We start from the raw sequence: 27,114 nt of genomic DNA on the forward strand, positions 1-27,114 counted from the left end.
AAAAAAATCAACTTTTCAATATTTTTACATATACTAAAAAGTTTAAAACAATTAAAAATATACGTTCAAGAGACAGTAAAAGTTTGATAATCAATACAATACCAAACAACAAGAAAACACAGCATAAACAGCAGCAGAGAGCATGAGTACAATAAACAAAACAAGCAGTTGTTCATCTCTCATTTCAGAACAATTTGTCAATCTTTATACTGTAGCCATACTTCCAGTTTTGTAAATGGTCTATACAGACTTTTTTTCGGTTAGAGAGTTAATTATACATACTCTATTATTCATTCTGAATTGTCATTTCCTAAATTGAGTGCCATGAGATAGTTCATAAGAGCAATTCTGACTTTGTTCAAGTTAGTGTTATACATGTAATACCACAGTTGCTCAGCAGTTCTAAATCTAAAGCTCTCAAAGTGTCGTTTGACATACTTTATTCGATGATTTATCAGGGATGGGCAAATTGTTATCAAATGAGGCAGGGTTTCCGGTTCTTCAGGATTATTGAAAAAGCGGCAGACGTTTTCCACTGAGGAGATTAATTTCCATTTAGCTAGAATATCTCTCGTATGCCAGACATTCAGTCTGAATCTGAAAAAGAGATCTCGATATTTTGCATCCGGAAATTGCAAAATGTAATATTGCGGTGTCCTGAGTCTCTTAATCAAGGTAGAGAAGATTTGTGAATGTTTACATTTTACACATTGAGATTGTGTTTGAATCCAGTCCCATAGCATGATTTTTTATTTTGCTTTGGTTGTATTAGTTATCAATACATTTTCAGTTACATCCACCTCAAGCAAATAGTCCTTAACCTTCACTCGCCATTCCTTCATCATTTTATGTTCAGTCATTTCTTTATATTTGGACAAAGTGTCAAGTATTGCTCTGGCCTTAGAACCCATGATACATTTTCGGTATAAACTGCACATTTTCCACATATACATGGCATATAGTCATGTTAACCCTAGTTCATAACACAATATGTACATAGAGATGGTATTTGGCAATTTCAACAGTTTTTTCCCCAAAAATTCCTTCAATCACCAACCAGAAAGATTTGTCACATCAAGTTCTTGCCTCTGAACCATATAACACTGTCGAAGCTGCTTTCTGGCAATAAAAGGTAAGTATCGGTTTTAGGGAGAACGTTCCATACTTATAATTTAGTATTTTGGCTTGTGAGCTAGCTGTGCTCATTTTGGCTCTAACTTCATTGTAATACGGTGCGTCAGATATTAGATTATTAACGTTCAGCCGCAGATATTTGTACTCCGATACAATCTCCAAAGGTTTCTGGTGTAGAGTCCAAGATTGACGAATCCTTCTCTTCGCATGGTTGGTAGCTACTATCATAATTTTAGACTTGTCCAAATTGACAATCAATTTGTTGTTACAGGCATAGTCCTTTAATTGATCTAACAGAATTTGCAAGCCCCTTGTCGTCTTTGCCAACAGCACAAGATTGTTGGCCTAGAGAAGCCAGTGGATCGCACAGCCCCCCAATCGAGGAGAGTCAGATATTATATTAATGAAGTGGTTTATTATGTCGGATATGAAGAAATTAAAGAAAGAGGATGCCAGCAAGCATTCTTGTTTAAGACCTCTATATGTGTTGATACTCTGAGTTAATTTGCGGTCCATTGAAAGTCTTATTTGAATGGATGTGTTAGTATAGAATTCACGTATCCAATGTTGCAAGTGGTCGGGACAGTTGCTCTTTGATAGTTTATCAAAAAGCAGCTGCCTAAATACCGAATCAAATGCAGTTTCCAAGTCGATGAAAGCCATGAATAGAGGTTGTTTCACCTGCCATTCTTGATGCTTAATGGCATGTAATACATGCAGGTTGATGGAGGTCCATAAACCTGGGATGAATCTTGATTGGTATGGATCATTAATGTTAGATTCTTTAGTCCATTGGGTAAACTCAGCAAAAATCAGACGGACAAACAGTTTCCCAGGCACATCTAAAAGTGCTATTGGCATATAATTTCTAGGATCTAGTCGATCTCGCTTCTAATAGATAGGCACGATAATAGAGTTTTGCCATGAGTGGGGAATTCTCTGAGAGCAGATTACCTGTTGGAATATTACTCTAAATATATTTGACCAAACCTCGGGATGGGCGTTCAACATTACGTTGGATAGCCCATCCAGGCCCGGTGCTCCGGAAGAGCTAAATATTTTTATATTTTCTAAAATATCCACTACATCGATATTCAAATGAAGCAGATTCTGCAAAGGAGTTGTCAAAGGATGATATGCCCAAGGAATGTCAGCATAAAATGAGTTATAGTATTCTACCCGTATCTCCTCTGGTACCGCATTGATCTGTATAATAGACTGTTGGGTCAGTGTATATGGTTTTTATAAGACCCCATATCATTGCCAAACTTTTTGAGGCTATGGTGAAAAGCATAAGTTGAGCATCTTTAAGATGCATACTCGCTTTGTGGTGTTTAAGCCAATTAACATATTTCGTCTTGAGTTTAGCTGTTTGTCGTACCCTTTGGGCCAGAGGTAGATGACTAAGTTCTCGTATTTGTTTCTCATTTTTCATCTGGTACATGCAAATGGTATTTATTAGGTTTCTTAGGAATAGTGATTTGGCATCCTTCATGTTTGAATATATGAAGAGCTGCGACATACATCCCATCCCATAAGACAATGTCTGGACGTAAGATGTCATCAGGAAAGGATATAACTTTAAATAAATCGTCTAACGTGGGTGGTGTCCACTTAAGTCTGTTGCCCCTTGCTGAGATAGCTAGGTGAGTATTGTAATATTCAGTTGGATTATATTGTAGAACCAATGGACCACGACCATGTCATTTCTAAAATGGCATGATCACGTATATCTTGTTCTGTTACTTTAAAGGACTTTAAACATGCAAACAGATTGATAGCTACATAGATCTAGTCTATAAGAGAAGCTTGATTGCCTCTTCTCCAAGTGTTTCGAGGTGTTACATTATTTTGGATAGAGCCATTGACCATGTTAAGGCCTCTTTCTTCCATTAAATGAACCCATTTTTTTAATTGGGATTTGATGGTTTTTATCTTTTCCTGTCATGAAGTTCATATTAAGATCGCCTGCTATGATGATATGTTCTACATATGGATCTTTGGCAATAAGATCTAAGCACATTTCTATGTCTTCAAAGAATTGCTTGACTTTTACCGCTAGATGATTCCAGTATAAGTTTAGGCAAGCAACATGTTTAGAGGTGGACTTAATTCTGACTAACTGTATATAGCTGCTCGGTGCTACCCAACCTGTTAGACTCAGGTCACCAGTATTTTTCACTGCTACCATGAGGCCAGCCATCGGTCTCACTCTTAGCACATTGGTGGCTGGATTCAAAACTATTTGATGATTGTCCCAAACTGGAGGACTCGTGAGCCACACCTCTTGGAGAAGAATCATATCAAATTTTGCAAGCCAACTCAATGAAGACGATGTTAGATGCTTGTTGCCACGTGTGCTCCACGACCCCAAGTTAAAGACATGATCTAATCTGGGTTCGGATTGTTATTGATAGTCTTTTGTGTGATGACTGTTAGAAAAGACTACAGATCGCACATCTACTTGATCCATTGAGGAACAAGAAATCGTCATGGCTGTAGACAACCATGGTTTTTCTAAATGCTGTCCATGAGTCATAGGCAGATTCTGGTTGTCCTCAGGCATCATGTTATTTGTATTCAAGAGCAAAAAGCCCAGTTGGTAAAGCTCATGTCTGGCCTGCCAGATGGCATTCCTCACCAAGCCTGATGACATCCACAATTTGACTGCAGATGTATCATGAGGGTGAATGAATTCCACTTGAGCTATGTCAATGGTTGTTACATCTTGTAGGCTAGGAGGAACATTACTCATTATATTCAGCACAGAAGCCCTGTTGAGATTGTATGTCCCATAGTCATTACCACGACATTGAAGTATTAGACTGAAGCGAACAATATTTCCAGTTTTATTTCGAGTTACTTTTGTTTTGATATTATTGTTTGACTGCTTCATTTAGGGTACCTCATTGTCACTTGCCTGTGCTGGATTTTTACACGATTGCTTGCCTATATTCTGTTGCAAAATTGCTGATCTGTCATCATACTCTTTCAACCGAGACATACATAGCTCTCCTTGTGACTGTATTTTTTGGATAATAGGCCCAACAGGATGAGACATGAATATATTGAGAGATTTTTGTATTTCTTCTCGTCTTGTTTCTAGCGTGGTGAAAGAGGGATCTGCCACTTGTTTTGTGACTGGCGACGGAATTAACTTTGGTTTTGATTGAGGTGCAAACACAACGGCACTCGTTATAACAGGATTCACCTGATTTTGATTTTGCGCTTCTTTACCAAATTGGCCAAAGGGGCATAAGATAGATTCAGTGCAGGTAAGGAATCATTATTTGAGATATTTTAATTCCATTTCGGCAATGATGCTTTGATCTTCGATAGAGCCACATACTTCCTTATTATGGCTGAGCCTCGTTCTTTCGTTCTTCTATCAGGCAGAGGTAAACATCTGATGAATTGCCGTGAATTCTTGTTCTTCTGTGCCTTTGTTATCTGTTGATTTTTTATTTTTTTTATCATTGCTTCATTGATTGTGATAGATTTTAATTCACATTGCGGAGCAAATATATTAAATGACAGTTTATTTAGAACTTTAGGAACTGCAGATGGTTTTATAGAATCACCTTGAGTTTGGCAAGATGTCAAATCATGTGTTTGAATTACTTCAACCTGTAATTTTTCATCATGAACAAAACCTGTTTTTTTCAAGGTCTTAGGCTTTTGAGCATGTTCAATTTTACTTGTTCCAGACAATTTAGGCTCTTTAGCATCTTTTGATCGGATTGTAGAGGTTTCCGCTATCAAAGGATGATTTTCACTCTCTACATTTCCACTCCAAGTTCAATATTCCTTCTTGAGTCATTGTTGATGCCTCTACGATTGGTATAGATTTTCGCTTAGTTTCTAGTAACTCTTTTAATAGAAAGTTCTGATTGGTGAGACGAGAGTCTAAACTTTCGTAGAGCTTTGCTAGAGAGAGAAGCAATGTGTTCATGGCTTGTAACGTTATCTCTGGAAATAGCATTGTATTTGGAGAAGGAGTTTCATGAGAGTGCACCAAGGGAGGCTTGAATTGCCTCGGTGTAGGCTGGGTATAGGATATTGATAAAATCGAGGACTCATTTGGTGAGTGGGTGAACATGACAAGCGACTGTGACAGGTGCTCATAGTCTTGAGGGTCACGTAATTGCTTTGTGGGGATCAGTTGCTGCTGAATGATTTGTGCCTTTGCTGGAGTTAAAGATGAAACTACGGGTATCTTATTTATATCAGACTTGGAGGGCTGATTAACCTGTGTTGGAAGAATCGTTTGTAGTCCATCATGAGATGCATGAATTTGAGCCCTGGCCTCAATTAGGCTTAGTGTTGGAAGTGCAAAGTCTCCCAGGAGACTTGTTTCCGAAAAGGCTGCTAGTAGAGAATCAGAAGGCGTACACAAATCAATGTGTGAATTCTGTCTGGATAGAATTTGCGTATATCTGTTATGCAGGAGATTGATTTTGCACGAGCCGCTAGTTTATTAGAGCGTGCTTCATTTGCAGAGTGAATCGAGCGCTTAGGTGTTTCGTTATTTGAAAACAGTGCTTCCGCTACTTGCTTTGGCGGCGGCATTCCTGATAAAAGAGTATATAACTTCACAATTCACTCTATGGCTCACAAGCTTATGTAGTAGTACAATTTTCAACAACAAACAACAATTTAGCTTTCAGTTATTTCAAATGATTTTTGACAAAAAAGCGTTGTGTTGATAGAAACTTATCTCCACCTCTTCACCCTCTAGCCCTATCAGCAGTATCAGCCCTTGACGAAGCCCTTGCTCGAATACGCACGCATTCCTGCTGATATAGGGCTTCTGGGAAGTAGAGGTGGAGTCTTTAGTGACACTGTAAAGTGAAAATAAGCAACAATTGTGTCAAATAGGTCTATTCAAGTCCACTCGTAGGTTGTTACAAAAAGTCTCTTGCAGTGGTTAATGCAAGTTTATACCGTGATCACTGAGTCCATATGCAGATTAGATCCTCATGAAATGAAACAAACAGCACGGCCAGCAGTAGCAGTATCAGCCATTGACAAAGCCCTTGCTCGAATGCACACGCTGTGTGATTCCATTCAGCAGCAGTGTCAGAAGGGGCCTTGTTAATGTAAACCATATTTTCAGTAACTGTTATGGAGAAACATGTGGGAAGCAAAAGGAAGCCAACACAAAGATGTAGTTAATAAACAATAATCATATTTATATATTCAAAGCAGGGGTTGAAGTCCTCAATGGTGAATTGTGAAAGAAAGTCTCTTACAAAGTATGCTGATTTGGCCCCTCCTGGCCACAGTCATATGCCCACTTGTAGAGTCCACAGTAAGGCCATCCAAGGCACAAACAACACAGATTTAGCAAAGTCTCTGATCTTCCTCTAAGGCAGAGTTGGATCTTCTTCCCCATAGGTCTGCTGCCAGGAGGACACTTGGGTAGGTCTCTTCAGCCTGCCCACCTCCTTGCACTAGGTGCCTGGTCCCCAGGACACTCCTCTGCACGCTTGACCTGTTACAGCCTTCCTGCACCATCTCCTTCATCCTCCTCCTGCCTCTATAATCTTGCTTTGGCTGAACATGTTTGCTGGAATTTCTGTGATCTTATTGGCTATCAGGGGTAACGGATATCCTCTCTCCAGATTATGCAGGGCAGCTCCAACTCCCCTTTCAGTCAGATGATACACCTTTGACCTCCACATATACAGGTGTGGATATTTCTGCCCCTTCTATTCTTGTCAGTACTATCGTACACAGGATCACCCACTTCCTCCAATAGCCCTCTCTCCAAATGAGATCTCTCCTCATCCAATATCTCCCCTCCATATGGTACCTCTCCTCTTCCAACAATTTTGGCCTTAACACAACACTCCTCCTCAAGTACAAGTCTCTCTTGATGACAACCTGCCTCTTCCAGTATAGCTCTATGACAACCTTACTCGTCCAATGACATTTCCCCACTCCATCCTCTAATTAACTGCTTGAAATAACTCTCCCCTCAATAGACCACTCGCACATCAATTCAAACATCTCCTCCATCTCCTTCTCGAACACCATGCACTCTAGACATGGCAGGCTGGCTTTTATAGTCGGGTTTATCCTCCAGTCGTGTGATGCCTGGTTATGAGGATTTCACCTGAGTAGTGCAGACTAGGTTGATCTGTGGTCATGTGAGCTGATAGGGGAACAGCCTTAGGGTACGTAAAGACCTGCTATCAGCATGGCTTTTAGAACTACTGTGGGCATGTGCCTAATGTCCTTTCCAGCCCCTGTGAGCTCTGCCAGTGTTGCCTGCTTTAGACAGTGTCATTCTGTCTTCCCATGTATCCATCAGGAAAAACTGGTATCAGGTAATATTATCCCCATAAACATAATCGCCGGGAAACGGCATAGGCAACATTATTTATGGGCATAATTTATGGGGTAAATGGGAGCAGGGGTTTCCAACGCTCCCTTAAAAAAAATATGGGGTTTGCGGGGGGTGTCCCACGCAGGCTCCATGGGGTAATATCACCGCAAAAAAACGGCGCCATTCTTGTATGATGACATTTTTGCTGGGATATTATGACACGCAACTGGAAAACCCCGGTAAGCCAGGGATGTTGTTATTGTCACTGCAATGCTTTCCACATGGGGAAAATGTAACTCTGTATCTGAGCAGGGGTGGATGAACAGCGAGAGCTTATTTTAAAGTTCCTGCAGCAAGTATGTGTATGCTTCATGTCACTAATTTTGTTTAGTGAGTGATACTTTGCATCTGCAGGGCCACTGCCCAGGTCAATGTGGTTTACTCGTGAGAGTTATTTATCTGGTAGCTGCACCGATGGAAAAAATGTATCAAAACACTCACCAGTGATGTCAGGGGAACAAACATCTTTCCCTTTAAAAGAAAAGAAATCCATTCCTATGCTGGCTATTTGGTCTGGCTAAGGCAGTGGACTAATGCTCGCTGAGTACCACTACTACATTTATTGAATGTGTTTACCTTGGATGCCCCTTCCGTGGTTTTCTCTGAGGGTTGCTGGTGTGTGAGTGCTCCAGTGACTGCCCACTACCTTAGTACGAAAACCCAGTGAGTTTGGTCTGGGGATCCCGGGTACCTCCTCCAAGTCCAGCATTCACTTGCTTGGGGGTGGTGGACCACTGGCCCCTTTAACCACCCTGCTGTTGGTCCCCAAGATTAGGCAGGGAACTGCATCACATAATCAAACAAAATATATAACATTATCTTTTTTAATACATTGTTAATACTATCAATGTTCAAGATCAAATATTGTTACAGATTTAGGTTTAACTTCATGATCCTTGTTAATCTCTTATGATTCGTCACATAATTTCCACCAAGCATACTTACATGTTTTGTTATGACTATCACACCAAGTCATAATTTACGATCACAGATAGGTATAAATTACACATGTTGAAAATTGTACCCTTGGGAGTAGCTCAATAGCTTTACGAAAATATGTACTTCTAAATCCTTATTTTCTCGAGTGTTTAATATGCTTTAAGTGTGCAATGAAATCTCCCCTATTCCAACCATGCAACCATTTACAACTTAATAGATACATTAATGTTCCTTCAAAAATGAAAATGTCTGAGCAGAACCATACAATAACATATTGCTTTCTGATCAGGCTTTAAACATCAACAGGTATTTATGTAGCTAGCTTCATCTGATTTTGTCCTTTTATCAATAATGCCTTTTATGTTCTTTACTTTATTCTTTATTTTGGCGTAATAACACCATAAAAGAAATGCACAATGCAAATAAAATACAATAATAAAATGAGTGTTAACACAGCAGAATAAAACATCAAAAACATAGATACCAAATCCAGAGTTATGCCAAACGCATCACCCCGAGACGTAAAATTACAATGAAAGAAACCTTTTTCCTAAAGGCAAAGATTTAAAAATCTACAATCGCTGTTATATCTTCCGAGGAAGGCACAGCATTTCAGAAATTCAAGTGCCATGTGGGAAGATCTCACATTTAAGCGTAGCCATACTGGCTTGAGCCAAAGGGATCTCTACCTGGCATAGGCAAGACGAAAGCAAAGAAGTGCATCATCCTCGTCGTAGTAAGACAACACAGACACAAAGATGACTTGCTCTCACCCCAATTACAAGTGGAATGGGCAAGGGGCAGAACACCTAGTGGAGATTTAGCATAGATCATCTTATCAATCGGGTTTAACTGGTAATCCAAATACAGCTCCTGAACCCACATCTTTTTAACTAACATAATTGTCTGCTACGTCTTTTCGTGCTGCAAGAATCTATCATCATGCCCCATGCCAATTGCTTGAAGCAGATCATGACATGACTGTTAGCCAAAAAGCTGGTAAAGTTTGCCCATTGATCTGCAAGCCCGATATTGGCAAGCATCTCCTTCATGTGTTTAAACCATGGTAGCTGGTTGTTTCCCCCATGCATAGGACCTCCTGCAGCCCTTCCCTGTATAATACAAAGGCCTCTGAATTCCAGATCCTCAACCAGTACAATACTGGTTGGAGCATAATGGTATATTTAATCTGGATATGTCCCACTTCCCAAAGAACTGTGAAAGAGGGCACACATGAGGATAGGCACAGTATCTTTTTAAGAAATGTCTTCTCCACAACCTGGATAGAAGCACAATCAGACCAGCCCCACAGTTCATCTCCATAGGTGACTGCAGGCACTACCTGTGTCATATAGATCTTAAGGTATACCAATACCGCCTCACCACACCAATCGGGAGACCATGCTAGAAATAAAACCATATTGCTGTGTGCCTGTCAAAGAGCTCTTTGCAGTCAGGTATCCATTTCAGCTTGTCAGAAAAATTCAGTCCCAAATGCGAGTCAACCATCTCCAGCAGATAGTTATTCAGATAGAAGTTAGTATTTCATCAAGAGTGGCATCCACGAGGAACACACATCATTGTCTTTGAAAAATTAATGCAAACGCCTTTAGCACAGCATAATTTCCCGAATAACTCAAGCTGATGCTGAAGCCCCATCAGGGTTTTCGCCAAAAGAACGCCATTATCATCAAAAGAAGCAAACTCCATTTACGACTTACCAGGCAAAGAGCATCCTTTGCCACAGCATGCAGATCAAGGGTGATATCATTTATATATAACAGAAATAGCAGTGGGGCTAAGACACATCCCTGCCTAACTCCAATGCCATTAGTAACTGACTGTCATTTCACCATTTGCCCCCCAACGAATGAGGGCACAGTTGCCAGAATACAGAAACCTGATGGATGGCACGGGTCAGTTTCGTGGGGATATGCAACTCCTATAAGGTGGCCCATAAGAGGTCTCTTGGAACAGTGTTGAAGGCCATTTGCAAATCAACAAACACCAAATACACAGGTTGTGAGTTTAGCCGCACATATTTGTGAAGCAAAAGGTCCAACCTCATTGCTTGGTCTAGCGTGGTGACCCCTGGATGGAAGCCCGCATGGACATGAGTAGGAACGCCTGAAATGTCCACCCATTTCTACAGTCTGTGTAAGATCACCCTTGAATACAGTTTTGGCAAAGAGTCAATCAGAGAAATGGGCCTGTAATGTGAAGGTATACTTTTTTGTCAACTTTCTTATAAATAGGACGGATAACAGCTTATTTCCAACTATTCGGTAGAATGTTACAAGAAAGTACGCCATTAAAAAACTTAGTAAGAAAGGGGACCCAAATGTCAAGTTCCTGCTTGAACAAGTCGGACGGGAGAAAATACAGACCTGGGGCTCTGCCTCCTTGTTGCTAACATACAGCACGCTCCACTTCTTTGGCAGTGATGGGGCTAATCATGGCCTCCACACATTGGGGCTCTATCCATGGCTCCATCACAGCCACTAGCGTGGCTTTCCCGTTCAATGTTGAATGACAATCTAGTGAGTACACTGAGGGCCTCATCACGAGTTGGGTGGTAGCCATTAAATGCACCGGTAACGCTATTACTGCCACATTTAAGGGTCCGCCCAATGTCGAGTTGTGCGGAAACTTTGGAGTTTTGCCTCCAGCTTTTTGCTGGAGGTAAAAATCCAGCTTTCCTACCGTTTCCAGGCATTTTTGGCACTATTTCTGCTGGCGCTATTACCGCCGGTAGCAATAGTGCCCCCAATCCCATTGGGTCCAACGGACCCAATGGGTAATGGAAACGTACTGCTGCACCGCTACTCATGATCCCGTGCTAATAGTGCCGGACCGAGTAGCAGTAACGCTATTTGCATTGTGGTATAGTATTACTGTTGGGATACCGCAAAGGCTCTGATAGAGCCTAGAGTCTTTTATGTTCATGATCTTTAAAGCACCACAATGCCTTGTATGGTGAACTTGCATTCTATAAAAAATAAATTGATTCATTCTTTCATTTAAAATGTTTTTTTAAAAAAAATGGGAACAATTATGCACATTCTAAATAGTACGGCTCTGCTCTCAGTCCTCGCTAGCCAGAACAAAGAGTCAAAAGCGTGAAGTAGAGCACATTGTGAAAGCACTGGTACTTACCAGGAGCGGCATGGACGAGTGTAGTTAGCTCCTGGTTCGTAGACCTTTCCATGAAGTGTGCATGGACATTGATCCTTGGGGATGCAGTTGGAGATGCTGTCCTTACGTATAAACTCTAAGTAAATCAAATGGAAACATCAGTCTTTTAATAAATGAAAGACAACATACCTCTTGTGCAGCACTGTACAGATTTGCACGTTAAAATATCTCACAGTTTGAACCTCTGTTGAGGTATTTCAGGGAACAGATTATCCTGCAAAACCTCACAGCTTGATCTTCCATGTAGTTATCATATGGAACATATAGTAACCAATACCTCATAATATGAGACGTTACTGAGATACTATTTGTGATCAGATTCTATTGTGAACAGCTAATTACCTCACAGCCTATAACTTTATGTTGACGCCTACCAAACAGCTTCATTACATTCAAGATGCCACAGTCTGAACCTCCAGTGCAATAACATGAGGAAAAGGATGCCATGCACCATAAACTGTCTCTGAGATACCACGCAGAAGAGATCTTCATCGATTAACTCGAAACTTTGCCTCCATTGAAGTATATAAATAGACACATTCTAATAAAGTACTACAAAGTCTGTACTTCTGTTGAAGTTTATGAAAGAAAACAATCTAAAAAGGCACCACATAGTCTTTGCTTCAAGTGATATACTCTATGAGAAACATGATGTAACACAGCAACTCACATACTTCAATGAGAACCAGTGATGACATTGCAGGGAAAAATAGAGAGACAATAAATGAAGGGGTAAAAATAACGAATTGCAAAAATAATGAGGATAAAAACAGTGCCAGGATGAAAAAATAACAAAATATAGGCAGCAATATAGTATTGCAAGTTTAGGTTTAAGTGGGAAAAAAAGTCCATATGCATTTCAGTTAAAAATAGTATAAAGGGGAGGAGGAAAAAGAGGAATGACAGGCATAAGTGGACACAGAGGCTGGGGTGTCCCCCCATAAAGGGTATTAGCAAGGCAAAAGTAGGTAGAGAGTAACATTGTAAAAGTGAAAAGACATTTAAAAACCACAAAACCAGGATTCTAACTACTAAAAGGTCCACTAGATGGCAGCCACAAACTATAGAAACAGACTGCATGTAGATAATATGCGCGATGTAAAAGGTATGTCGTTATTTTTTTTTAACATTGTTAATGTTTCATTATGTATGTATTTAGATGTGACGTCAGCATTAAAATCACTGTAACTACTTTAATATTGCATATCACAGTTAGGAACTTTATTTTAGTACTAAATTGTACAGTACTATTGGATTTACTGCCACTTTTTCCTGCACCAGCAAACTTGTAATGAGGACTACATGTCTTTCAACCATATCTCAACACAGTTCTTGATTGATCTCCCCCCTTTATCTTTTGGTTGCTAGCTTGTGTGCATTTCTCCAATGTGCATTTCATGAAGTGCAAACAGGCAGCATCAATCTCCCTCTTCTCCTTAACTAAGCCCCGAGACACACAGTCAAGAAATAGATCAATAGGTATATGAATCCACTTGCCTGGTGGGCAGAAGCAGCCTGCTGAGCATACATCAGGGCTAACCATGTAAGTCTCTTGGTTCGAGCATGTGTCCTCAACAGCAAAACCACACTCCTGGTACACCAAGGTTTCAGGGCATGTTATGGCTGAAAATAAATAGTCAAAAAGAGGATAACGTCCATTAATAGCTTGCAAGCATGTAGAGCAAGAACCTTCAGTGTGAACATGACAACTACTCAGCATGCATAATACCTGGGAGCTAATCCGCAATAAACATTGGACCTTTACAAGCCCTTTTTCTCATAGCTCTGTTTTCACTGTGTTCCTTCCTCAAACATGCTCTCTTCGCTTTGTTGTCTTCCTGCCATGACTTTTTTCATTATATTAGTTTTTTTATTTCATAACCTTTTCCTTTCAAATTCTTCTAACTCCTCTGGCCTTTTAATACATTGTTTTTTTTCTCTCTTCCCTCCTACACTGACTAGTTCATTGTTATCCCTTCTGTGTGGTCTTAAACTGTTTTGGTTACTTCTTCTTGAATACCTCTCATCTTCTCCTGCATCTCTTTCTCCCAGTGCCTGATATATTTCTTCCTTCCAATCTTACTCTGGGCTATCAGAATTTCTCTTTCACTGTCAATCCTTTCCTTCTCCTCTTATATGTTGTCATTCCTTCTCCCCACATTCTCATCTCTTGTGCTTCTTTTCCTTCCTCTGCCAGAAACCACCAATTCTATTTTTCGCCATCCTTTACCACTTTCACTTCACCACGTAAGCCTCGCTTAACTTCTCTTTCGTTGTCTTGTCCTCACCTCATTCTAGCAGTTTTTGTTTATCCATGTTCTCTCCTTCCTTACTTTGTCCTTCCCTGTCTAGACCTTCCTCTCCCATGTCATCTTTCACTTCTAGTCTTTCCTATCTCTTCTCATGCTCCTCTCCTTCCACTGTTTTTTCATTGTTCTCACACCATCGTACTTGCTGTTTAGCCCTTATTTTCCTCCAAGTCCTTTCTCTAAATTCTCTGTGACTGTTCCCGTTGCATGCCTTCTGTCACATCCTCATTTCACATCCTCATTACAGTCTATCCCTTCATCTTTCTTAATATGTCTATTCTTGTGCTGTGTTGAATTGAGGGAATTCGTCACTTCTCCCCAAAGGGGAGCCCTTCCTTTGAGGCTAGGGAGGAGAGCACGCTCCGCAATACCATCTCTATGGAGAGAGGCAAGTGGGACCTCACCGGGAGAGACTCCCCTTTAGGGGATAAGGTCTCCTGTTCCCATGAGGAACTTCCTCAGGTTGGCCATACCATGGTCTACATGGGATGTGTTAAAACACAAGAAAATATGAGCTATCAAAACTAGGGTGAAGAAACTCCTAAGGGATATAATTATCTTGAGAGAAAAGGTTATATCCCTTTAAATCAGGACGTCCACTTTACTGGGTAGAGTATGTTAAAAGACGTGATTCCAAAGAGGGAGAAGAAAGAAGCAGGAGACAAGAAAGAGGATCATAGTTGGAGTTGCAGACCCCAAGCTGCACTACACCGGATGAGAGAAGAAAGCAAGAAACCTGCAAGTTTCAAACTCACTTGCAGCTTCTTTCCTGGACGTCAAAGTCACACCAACACCCGGGATGTGAGAAACCGACAGGGCGGAAGCCCAAGCAGATGCAGTGGTGAGACCACAGACATGGATCTGTGGTGGACCGTCATCAGAAGATCGCAGCAGACCTCCAACAACCCAGAAGAACTGTGTGTCTGTGAGTGCAGTCAAGCACGGTGGCGCTGCGAGAAGGAGAGAGAAATGACCCAAATGCCAGAGAGGAGACATTGTCCGTGATAGCCAGCAGGAAGGAGAGATCTTGGTACCGGAACTCTCCAACAACGCTCCCTGCCATGAAAGAAGGTAACCGCGCAAACGCGAAGTGCGGGAGGACTCCAGAGAATCTGTACCTCATACAGTTAACTCGTCATAGTAGAAGACATGAAATAGAGTTTGCTTTATATCTAAATGGATACAGAGATTGTGCATCAAGAGAAAATCATTATAATACACAGTCAACTCATCATAGTGGAAGATATAAAATAGATTTAACTTTGAAAGCAAATGGTAACAAAGATTGTAAACCAAGAGAAAATCATTATAAAACTAAGTTAACTCATCAAAGTGGAAGAAATGAAACAAGTGAACTTTGCAAACCGGTAGATGTAAATATTGTGAAACATGAGAGAACATTGAGGATAAACGGGATAATAAGAGAGAGAACTAGAGAAACAAAGTGCCCTGGGAAAGGGGGAAAGCAAAGAGCTATCCTGCACAATACGAAAATAGTATTAAAGAGAACGAAAGGCAGGGCTCAGAGCTTACAGACATTAACCAGCTACAAACCAGAGTGACCCAGGAAAAGTGTATTCCCTTCGATTGGGCACAAGCAGGTCTATGACCAAAATTATAAAGTAACTAAGAGAGAGCTAAAAGGGATTCAACAAGAAGAAAGAAAGTGCAACATCCCACTAGGGGAATTAAAGAGACTAATACAAGACGTCACAAGAGACTATTTGCTAATTGAATATCAAAGACTGGTACTAGCAGTACCCTCAAAAGAAGGGAGTCATTCTCCATACCTAAGTTAGTTTTCTCTTAGTGGTAATGTCAGTTAGGGTAGTTTTTGACAGTGGATTTGTTTCTTTGGACAACTGACAAAACCTAGCACCTTAGTTATTATTAATACAGGCAGGGACCACCCATAAACATAGGGAAAGTTAGGCCTTTTAACTTTTACTTTAGTAAACAGGAGTATATCATGTCCTCTGAGATTCTGTGTCCTTCTTCAGACCTGTGTGAGAGAAGACCTAGGCAAACTTGCCTGCGGTGTGGGCCGCACACCCTTAAATCCAAATTGGGTTTCAAAAAGAGTTCAGTGCTCTGTTAGTCAACATTAATGAGTCGTTGATTCTTGAGTTTGGTGGTTTATTTAAAGTGCCAGTAAGCAATCATTTTTGTGATGGGCAACATTACCCAAAAAATGGCCAATGCATTTCGGACTCAACAGTCCTTCATCGGGGCCTATCTAATCAAGATTTTTTGGCCAAACATAAGACATAAGTGTCAATTAAATCAATCGTACAAAAGCCAGCATAGTCCAAAATTAACCACGTTATAAAACACAAAATGAAAAATCAACAGGGTCCCACATACACAGAAACATATAAAGAAAAACAGAAAAACAGAAGAGAGAGTCAGCAATATAATACATAAACATTTTCACATAAACATCGTGTTGTGCATCTTCACATTTTACAATGTTTCATGCGATTTTCTGTTATGCCAGTACCCAAATGTCCATTCAATGTTAGAAATACTGATACACATTGTGTGTTAAATGCTCTACTAACAAGTAATGGCTGTCCTGTGGTATCTAACATTGATTAAACCAGTCGGATTTAGAAATCCCTTTGACCCGCTCAAAACGAGTGCTTATGCTCATATTACTGTGTTTAGAATACATGCGTGATGTTAAAGTGCCTATATTGTGAACAGATCAAAATTGCTGACCTTTGCTGGCTTATCCAAACTCAAAAAGCTTTTAGTTCAATGTGCGGCGCAGCCGCTTCACATCACGTACACAAGTCAGCCTGTATCAAAAAATGACATAAAATCGAGTGTGCCGTCAGCCCGTTTGCATCTGCTTTTATACTCTATTTTTTACCTTTCTGCAACGTGGATAAGCTAGTCTACCATTTAGCGCTTACCTTGTGTTTAGTGCTGCAGCGCGGGAGACGTGCCTCGCTGAGTCATGATACTCTGTCAAATCACTACCTAAGTAAACACTAAGCTGTGTTCAAAGTGAGGCTTAGGTTACTATGGTGATGCCTCCTCTAAGATGGAGTCCTGTCTATGTAAAAGACGCCATCTTGCTTGGGGCTAATTCTAACTGTAAACAAGTGGATGCTGCATGCGATTGTGACAAGTGACATGCTGCAGACATAATGTCTGGCAAACAGTAAAAATGATGATTATGTGTACTATATTGGTACCCTTAATTATATTGAAAAATCAAGAAATAAACAAATACAATTTAAATGATAATGAAATTGCTGCAACATGATAAAATAGTCATATAAACACGTGAAAAAACACATTATATAAACAAACATTACAGAAACACATATGTAACTAATTAGTAAGTCAGCTTGGCTGATCAGATGTCGGAATATCGTCCGTAGGGAATGATCTCAACCTCACTTCTGCATGCAGTACGTGCTGGTCCTGCTTGGTCAATCACTAATACCATGGTGTCTACTTATAGAAAACAGTTCAAATCCAATTCTTCGTTCATTCCCCTGGGTGATAAACTGTCCAGCCGATCTATCCAGTACGCCTCTCTTTGTTGACGTCTTCTTCGCGGATCGATGCCTGGTTGCTGGTTGCTTAGTACTTCCAATATTTGGAATCTTAGCTGGGCTACCGTATGCTTTTTTTGGTTAAAATGTCTAGCCACTGCTGAGTTTGGATTCCTATTTTGTATACAGGACTTATGTTCACTCATCCTGGTTTTCAGCTTTCGTCCAGTTTCTCCTACGTAATAAAGTCCACAAGGACAGCGTATACAATATATGCAATTCTCAGAGTCACATGTCCCGAAATCTCTAAGTTGGATCTTTTCTCCTGTGTGGGGGTGTGATACTGTGTTACCATTGATGAGACTATTACAATTGTTGCAGTTCAGACATGGGTAGGTACCTTGTTGTTTATATTTTTGTTTTTTTGTTTCTTCCCTTCAGTGTCTCTTGTGTTGACCAGTAGATCACGTAAATTGTTTGAGCGCTGGTATGCAAACACTGGTTTAGTTTGGAATAAGGACGTTGTACGTTCATCACTGGTGAGTATTGCCCAATGTTTGGTGATGCATTTCTTAATTTGTGCACTCTGAGTCGAACATTTAGACACATATACTATTGTAGGGGCTTCTTTTTTGGGTTTCTCTTGCAATATATTCTCTCTGGTTCTAGCTGTCACTAGATGCCTCATCTAATTCTTCTTGGTGGTAATCCTTGTTTGGATAATTTGTTTTCCAATTTACATAGTTCATGGTGAAGTTCTTCTGGATCACTAATGATTCTTTTCAATCGTAGCATCTGTCCATAGGATAAGTTCCGTAGCGTTTTCTGAGGATGAAAACTCATACGATGTAGCAAATTATTCCTGTCGGTGGGCTTAGTGTACAGTGAGGTTGTGATCTGTAGTTGATTCACCTTTACTTCAACATCAAGGTAGTGGATATTGGGATTCCCTATTTCTGCGGTGAAATGTATTTGTGAATCAATCTGATTTAGATATGTCAAGAATTCCTTTAATGCTTCAGTGGATCCCTTCCATATCCCGAAAATATCATCTATGTACCTCACCCACACTTTCAGTTGGTCATTCCATTTCTGTATTTCCAGAATATGTTCGGTTTCAAACCGATGCATAAATGCGTTGGCATACGCTGGTGCCATTGTGGCTCCCATGGCAGTTCCCGATATCTGCAGATAGTGTTCTTTCTCATAGGTGAAGTAGAAATTCATGGAGATAAAAGTGAGTAAGGAACAAGTTACTTACCTGTAACTGTTGTTCTCCAGCATGGGTCTGGCATGGATTCACATGCTCATGAATATTCCCCGTCGTCAGGCTGGGAATCCTCGGTAAAGAAAAAACCAGTATCAGTTTCGTTTCTGATCTGTCTTTCGTAGTAATAACCAATCACTGGTCTCTGCGTCATACTGACCACAGCCAATGACTGCCCTCTACCTAAGCACCGCCTCTGGCAGCCATCTTCAGATTTGGAAGCACGTGAAGTGGCAGTATGACCAAGTGAAGAGCCACAGAGGGGTAGGCGGGAGGGTTCGCATGTGAATCCATGCCAGACCCATGCTGGAGAACAACAGTTACAGGTAAGTAACTTGTTCCTTCTCCAGCATGGGGTCTGGCATGGATTCACATGCTCATGAATAAAGAATACATAGCAGTACACACATGCACAACCACGGGAGGTGGCAAAGGCTCAACATTAAGCATTACATCAAACCCAACATTAAGCATCTTACCTCCTCACCAGGCTCACCTCAGGCGAACAGGTTGCACAGCACTGCTTGGCTGACCCTGGACTCCTCCCTGGAATCCCGATCGACGCAGTAGAATTTCGTGAAGGTGTGCGTCGACCTCCACGTAGCAGCCCTGCATATGTCCAGCAGGGGCACACCAGAAAGGAACGCCGTGGTGGCTGCGATCGCTCTGGTGGAATGGGCTCTCGGACGGCCAGGCAGCGGTCGGTTTGCCAAACGATGACCGTACATGATACATCCGGAGAGCCATCTGGAAATGGAAGCCTTCCAGAGAGCCTTCCCCTGATTGACAGGTCCAAAATTCACAAAGAGTTGTGACGTCTTCCGAAAACACTTCGTGCGGTCCACGTAGAACTTCAGCGCTCTAGCCACATCCAGCGAGTGCAAAGTCCTCTCAGCCGGCGACGAAGGCGACGGGAAGAACACAGGCAACACCAAGGGTTCGTTGAGATGGAAGTCCGACGGTACCTTGGGCATGAAGGAGGGGTGCGTCCTGAGCACTACCCTCGTGTCGTGAAAAGTCAAGTACGGGGCCTTGCAGGAAAGGGCCTGGATCTCTCCCACCCGTCGTGCGGAGGTGATGGCCACAAGAAACGCTGTTTTCCACGACAGAAACTTCAACGGGGCCGAGTGCAGAGGCTCGAACGGAGGTCCCATGAGCTTGGTCAGCACCACGTTGAGCTCCCACACCGGGGCCGGAGCCTTCACCGGCGGGAACGATCTGAACAGTCCCTTCATGAACTCTTTCACCAGACGATGAGACCACAAGGACGTCCGGCCCGTGGTTCTGGTGTATCGGGAGATCGCAGCAAGATGAATCTTGATGGACGCGTGTGCCAGTCCAGCTTTGGCCAGCGTCAGCAGGTACGGCAGTACCTGGGGAGCCGTAATCCGTAGAGGGTTAATCTTCTGTGCGTGGCACCAGACAGAGAACCTCTTCCATTTGTGTCCGTAGCATTTAAGAGTCGAGGACGCCCTGGCCTTTGCAAGAACCTCTCTGCAGTCGGCCGGTATGTCGTATCCTCCAAACTCTAGCGCTGCAGGAGCCAGGCCTGCAAGTTCAGCGATTTCGGGTCGTGGTGGAGGATGGCGCCTCCTTCCCTGGAGAGTAGATCCGCGTCCACCGGCAGCTTGATTGGCGGGGACGCTGATAAGTCCAGAAGGTCCGGGAACCATATCTGCCTCGGCCACGCAGGTGCGACGAGGATCATCCTGCACCGTGACCTCTTGAGCTGGTTGACGAGCCGGATTAGCAGTGGCAAAGGAGGGAACGCGTAGAGGAACAGGCCCTCCCAGGGGAACGAGAAAGCATCGCCCATGCTCCTCGCCTGGGGAAACCTGCTGGCGAACCTCCGGCACCTGGAGTTCGTCGCCGTCGCAAACAGGTCGATCTGGGGTGTGCCCCACCGTCGGAAGAGGCGATCCACTAGATCCTGCCGTAGTTCCCACTCGTGGCACGAGCGCAGCTCCCTGCTGAGTGAGTCGGCGATGGTGTTTTTTATCCCTGCCAGATGAAACGGCACCAGAAACATCCTTTGGGCGACGGCCCAATGCCACAGGTCCTGCGCCTCCTTGGACAGTGCTGGGGACCTGGTTCCGCCCTGTTTCCTGATGTAAAACATGGTGGTGGTGTTGTCGGTGAAGATCCTCACCACCTTGCCCTTGAGGGACGGAAGGAAGGACCTGAGGGCCCAGAACACTGCACGGAGCTCCAGGACGTTGATATGGAGGGACTTCTCCGTCGGGAGCCAAAGGCCTCTCGCGTGCAGATTTTCGGTGTGCGCTCCCCACCCTTCCAGGGAGGCATCCGTGGTCACTGTCTCCTGGTGGTCTGGGGTCTGGAAGTCCATGCCCGCCGTCAGATGCGCGCGGGTGCCCCACCACCGGACCGCTCGGCGGAAACTCTCGTCGAGTGTGATCCTCTCCTCGAAGCCGCCCGTCGTTTGGATCCAGCGCGCGTCCAGGAACTCCTGTAACGGGCGCATCCGGAGCCTGCACATGGGAATGAGGTAGATGCAAGAAGACATCATTCCGAGGAGGGACTTGATGGACCTCACCTTGGCCGCGTCGGAGACCAACATCCGCTGTACCTTGCCCAGGATGGACCTGGTCCTTTCCTCCGACGGGGAGGCCAGAAGGGACACTGTGTCGAGCTTCGCTCCCAGAAACAGTGCGTTTTGCGCGGGTACCAGGTGGGACTTGGCGTAGTTCACGGAGAATCCCAGGTCCGTGAGAAGTTGGACGGTCCTTGCCGTGTGCTCCACGGCGAGCTCCCTCGTCTTGGCTCGGATGAGCCAGTCGTCTAGGTAGGGGTAGACGTGGATCCCCTCGCGGCGCAGCTGCGCCGCCACCGGTGCAAGGCACTTGGTAAATACCCTGGGTGCCGACCGTAGTCCGAAGGGGAGGGCTTTGAACTGGTAGTGACGCCCTTGGACCACAAACCTGAGGAATTTTCGGTGCCCCTTTAGGATGGGAATATGGAAGTAGGCATCCTCCAAATCCAACGACGACAGGAAGTCTCCTTCCTCCAGCTGACCCAGGACGTGCTGGAGGGTGAACATCCGGAACTTCTGCGCCTTGATGAACTTGTTCAGACGTCGCAGGTCTAGGATGGGGCCCAATCCTCCCGTCTTCTTCTTCACGAGGAAGTATCTTGAGTAAACTCCGGAGCCCCGAAGCCTCTTTGGGACGAGTTCGATGGCGCCCTTCCTGAGCATCGCCTTTACCTCCAGGAGAAGCTGAGGGACGTGAAGCTCTTTCCTGGCCACGGGGGGACGCGCGGGCACCTTCTTTGAAACTCGAGCGCGTGGCCCCGGGCTAAGGCGTCCAGCACCCAACGGTCGGTGGAGATGGACTCCCACACGCTGACGAAGCTCGCCAGCCGGCCTCCCACCGGGGTGCTTCGGTGGGGGCCCGACCCCACGGCCGGTTCAATCCTGTTTCGATGAGGCTTTGCCGCCTTGACCTCCTTGGCGACGACGGCGGGGTCTGCCAGACTTGCCTCGTCCTCTGTAGGCCTCCTGAGACGACGAGCGGGCCGCTTGACGGTAGGTGGAGAAACCGCCGCCGGAACCTTTGGAGGCGCCCTTGCCTCCGCTGCTCCGAAAGGGCGTCCGTCGTTGCTGTAGAACCCCAAGGGCCCGGGCCATCTCAGTGTCCGCTTTAATGGCCTGAAGGGAATCGTCCACTGTTTTCCCAAACAGGTTGTTCCCATCGAACGGCATGTCCAGGACTCTGGTCTGTACGTCTTGACGGAAGTCCGTAGCCTTGAGCCATCCACGCCGCCTAAGGCACACGCCGTTGCCCAACTGGCGAAACCCAGTGTCGGCGATGTCCGTCGCAATAGTGATGGCGTGGTCCGACGCCACCTCACCTTCCTGTAGGATCTCCAGGGCATCCGCCCTCTTGTCGTCCGGTAGGAAGTCCAGCAGGGGAGCCAGTTTGTACCATAGCTCCCTGTCGTAGCGGGCCACGATAGCCAAGGCGTTGGCCGCTTTAATCGTCGTCGCTGCAGACGAGATGACCCTGCGTCCCATAGCGTCCAATTTCTTTCCCTCGCCGTCCGGTGGGGAAGTCGATGTGGAGGCCGCACCCCCCCCCCCCGCTTTCTTCCTGGCCCCCGCGGAGACGACGGAGTCCGGGGTAGGCTGCGCCCGGAGGCACAGGGGGGCCGCGTCCGGGACCCGGTACTTCTTCTCGTACCGGTCTCTTCTAGCTGGCGTCGTGGAAGGGTTCTTGAGGAGGGCGAGGCCCTCATCCCAAATGTCGTCCAGTAGCGGCACCGCGAGGACCGTCTTCCTCTTGGCCTCGCGCCGTTGATAAAGGAATCCTTCCTTTTTCTTCTCCTCAGGGCAGAGTTGGAAAAGCTCGGATGCCCTGGCGATCATGGAGTGGAACGATCCAATCTCGTCGGGCGGAGAAGCCCTGGTGGGAGGTGACGACGGGAGATCCTCGTCGTATACCTCGTCGTCCGTACCCGTCGCTGCCGTGTCAGTCCCCGTATCATCCCCTCGGGTGGACGGGGAGGAGGGCTGGACGGGTCGCGACGGCTGAAAAGGAGGTGGAGGGTGAATCCTTCTTTTCTTGGGCGGGGGAACACCAGAAGGTCCCGGTTCAGGATCCCCCGACGGGAGAGGTTCCTCCGTCGGCAACGGTAGTCTCGTCCTTATCTCTGTGCATAAGGACTGTATAGCCAACAAAATGGCCGCCGAGTTGTCTTGCGGCGCTGGCAGAGGGGAATCCGGCGGGCGATCAGGGGCCCCGTCGGCACCCTCGACGATGTCGTCGTCACCTGCGTCGGGATCCATCCCGACGGGCCGGTCTTCATCCACGCCAAGGCCGTGGCTTAAGACCTCGATCAGCTCTTCCTCCGAGGTTGAAGCCGAATCTACGACGACGCCCAGCCCCCCCTTTTTCTTCCCCGCCGGGGATTTCACGGGGGTCCTATCGATGGGCACAAAAGAGGACTCCCTCCGAGGTGGCAGGGAGACTCTGAGCCCCGAGGTCGCCACCACTGGTGTAGCCTCCACAGGCTGAGCCAGGGCCGCCGCGACAGTATCGATAGAGGGCTTGGCCGGATGGATTAAGGCCTTCACCACCTTAGGTGCGCTCACCGCCTTATCCTTGAGGGGGGGGACACTGCCTCGCTCCCCCTCCGATGGGGCCTTCGAGCTCGACCGGGGCCTCTCCAGGAGCTTCGCCGGGTGCTCGCCCTTCCTCTTACCCGACCCAGAGCGTTGGCTCGTGGCTGAAGGTGCCGGGGAGGGTGCGCCCTGCCTGGCGCCCGTAGAGCCCGACCGTTCGGCGCTCCCGGTGCCAGCGGACTCGCGGTGCTTGGCCTTGTGTTGGACCCCCGTCGCTGGGGCGTCCTCAAAGGTCTTAGAAGACCGCTCGGATTTCTTCCTCTTCTTCTCGCCTGACGGGCTCTTCCCTTCCAGCCAGTTGGCGAGGCGTTGGTGGCGGTCCTTCATGGTCCGCTCCGACATATTGCCGCAAAACGCACAGTCCTTCTCCACGTGCGTCTTGTCCTCATGTAAGCAGTAGAGACAAAAGGAGTGTTCGTCCTCCTTAAAGACGTTCTGCAGCTGGCATCCAGGGCAGACCCTGAACAGCTTTCCGGGCGTCGAGCTTCCCTTCTCCTGGGCCATGTCCGGGCCTGAGAAGCTTCTGGAGTCCTCCAAACGTAGCTCGACGAAATCTTCACCCTTGAGGGGCGCAGACGAATCCGACACGGGTCCCCGTTGATCGGATGGAGAGTCGGTGGAGCTTGAGGCTCTTTTGACCGGAAAAAACTAAGTTTTTGAGAAAAAACGTGAAAAAATAGCACTAACGCTCGAGAGCAATAGCACGAGGATCCCAACACATGAACGTGCGGTAAAAATCTGAAGATGGCTGCCAGAGGCGGTGCTTAGGTAGAGGGCAGTCATTGGCTGTGGTCAGTATGACGCAGAGACCAGTGATTGGTTATTACTACGAAAGACAGATCAGAAACGAAACTGATACTGTTTTTTTCTTTACCGAGGATTCCCAGCCTGACGACGGGGAATATTCATGAGCATGTGAATCCATGCCAGACCCCATGCTGGAGAATGTCAGTATAAATTCCTTATACGCTCCTATGTTATCTTCCTTAAGTAAAAGCCATTCCACTGCTGCCTGTCCTAAGTCATGGGGTACGCTCGTATAGAGGCTATTTACATCAATAGTGAACAGAATATCTTGTTCTTCTAGTTGGATCTGTTCCAGGATGTTTAAGAAATGATTACTGTCTTTAACATATGTAGAAGTTTTTTGTATAATCGGCTGTAAAAAGTTGTCGATGTAGGTTCCCAAAGGTTTAAATATCCCTCCTGTCGCTGCGACAATTGGTCTTCCGGGTGGGTTGTCGAGATTTTTGTGTATCTTAGGGAGTGAATAAAAATGTGGAGTTTTAGGTCTTGGGTACTGCAGGAATTGTTTGGTTTTGTGCGTAATCATGCCCAATTCTTCCGCTCTTGTGAGAACTGCCTCAAGGTCCGTTTTTATTCTGTTCGTCGGATCATGATCTATTTTGGCATAGATCTGGCGATCTCCTAGTTGTCGTAAGCATTCTTTTTTATAGTCTGCTGTATTCTGGATAACTAACGCCCCTCCTTTGTCAGCCGGCCTTATAGTTATTTTGTCATCCATGTATAAGCCTTTGATGATGGCCATTTCACCCCTGCTGAGATTCTTGTATTTGGGCGTACCGAAATGTATCTTTTTTAGGTCTGCGAGAACCATTTTTTCAAAGATGCTGACTTCGGGAACTGTAACTGGAGCTACAAAAGTACTTTTAGACTTGAATTCTACTAACTCTGATGTATCTCTATCAGATTGTTGCTCATTCTCCATTTCTGCAAAGAATACCTTTAATTTTAGTTTTCGTGTGAGTTTATGTAGCTCAATCTTGGTGTTAAATAAATTAGTTCTGTAGGTTGGTACAAATTTGAGCCCCTTTTGTAATACGCTGTTTTCTTGGTTGCTAAGGGTCCTGTCTGAGATGTTTACTACGAGGTTGTCCGTGCTTTGCGTCTCGTTTGGACCCAAGGTCCTTTTCCTCTTGCCCCTCCTCGTTCTTTTCTTCCTCTGCTGTTGTCTAAAAAAGGCTGGCTATTCCTTCTTGCTCTGGGTCTGCCTTCTGTTGTCGAATCTCCACTTCCTGATGCTGTTGGTTCATTATGTGGATTTTCTTCTCTGCTTGAGTCTGTGTCTGAACTACTCTGCTCTGTGCGTGGTTTGTTGAATTGAGACGGTTGGTTTTGGTATTTATCCGCCCACGTGTAAACCTCGTTGCGTAAATAATCAAAAGTATCACGTCAGAATTTGCATATCTTCCTTGCTTCCAAATCTGACTTGTAGCTTTCAAGGCGAGTGTTAATGTCGGCTAGAATTTCTGCAAAGGACTCTTCGTTGGTAAGCTCAGTAATCTCCTTGGTTAAATCTTGTATTTCTTGTTCCAAAGTGGACAAATTTGCTGATAATTCTTGAATAGTAAGAAGAATAAGATCAAGTGAGCATCTGTTTAAAATCTGTTCCCACTTTTTAAAGAATTCCTTATTTTCTTTGCACAATGTTGGTTTTAGGCCAATCCTCAAGCCACGAGGGATGCGTTGAGCCTTATGATATCGTCCAAGAGTCACTGCGTGTAATTTGCGGTTGATTTCTCTACGGATCAGGTATTCCAACTGTTTGATCTTCTTATTTGCTGTATGTGTGTCTTTGATTAGACCAAAGATGGTGTTTGCCTCATCTGCTGAAAAACCCAAAATGGTTGCTCGTGAGTCTGTTAATTTTTCAATATCTTCATATGACATTTTTGCGTGCCACCGCTCTTCAACGCACGGAAGTAGAAAGTACAAGGAGAGAGAGAATGAACTGGAGCGGGTGCCCGCTCCAGTTCATTGTCTCTCTCCTTCTTCAGACCCGCCACAAATGGGGTCAGAAGTGGGATGTTAAGGTCCTGACATAGAGTCAATCCCCGCCTTCCCAGGGTTATAGGGCCAGACCCATTGAGGAACTCCCACCCATTGTATTATTAGGTATAGAATCTACCTTATGGAAGAAAATAAAGCCAGTTTCAGTTAAGGGTGTGATACCTGACCACAAGGTTACCAGATGAATCTGACCAAGAGGTGGGGTTAGAAAGTACACCAGAAGTCAGTGAGAATTCAGATGACTGGGAGGACGCCACAAGCGAAGATCCAACACCTCTGGGTTCAATTCTACCTTCAACCTCACCATAAGTACACTTGAGACCCTCAAGGAGCACCCAGTAGCCCATCAGATACCGGCAGATCAACACCTCCAGGAAGGATTGGAACGAATAATGGCAGGCCCACAATACTGCATAGTT

At 44.8% G+C, this 27,114-nt stretch overlaps 1 protein-coding gene across 1 annotated transcript in view; it reads right to left on the reverse strand.

Moving 5' to 3' along the window:
* Positions 1 to 12,046, reverse strand: part of LOC138505080 (mucin-2-like) — a 233,241-nt gene extending 221,195 nt beyond the window's left edge. Inside the window, exons 1-2 of the mRNA XM_069625398.1 lie at positions 12,034 to 12,046; positions 11,621 to 11,735 (exon numbers count right to left, since the gene is read on the reverse strand). Of these exons, the coding sequence (XP_069481499.1) occupies positions 11,621 to 11,735; positions 12,034 to 12,046 (128 nt within the window). The remainder of the gene's footprint in view (positions 1 to 11,620; positions 11,736 to 12,033) is intronic.
* Between the last annotated feature and the right edge of the window lie 15,068 nt (positions 12,047 to 27,114).

The sequence above is a fragment of the Ambystoma mexicanum genome, chromosome 11 (genome assembly GCF_040938575.1).
Source record: "Ambystoma mexicanum isolate Mex_15411 chromosome 11, UKY_AmexF1_1, whole genome shotgun sequence".
Lineage (NCBI taxonomy): Eukaryota > Metazoa > Chordata > Amphibia > Caudata > Ambystomatidae > Ambystoma > Ambystoma mexicanum.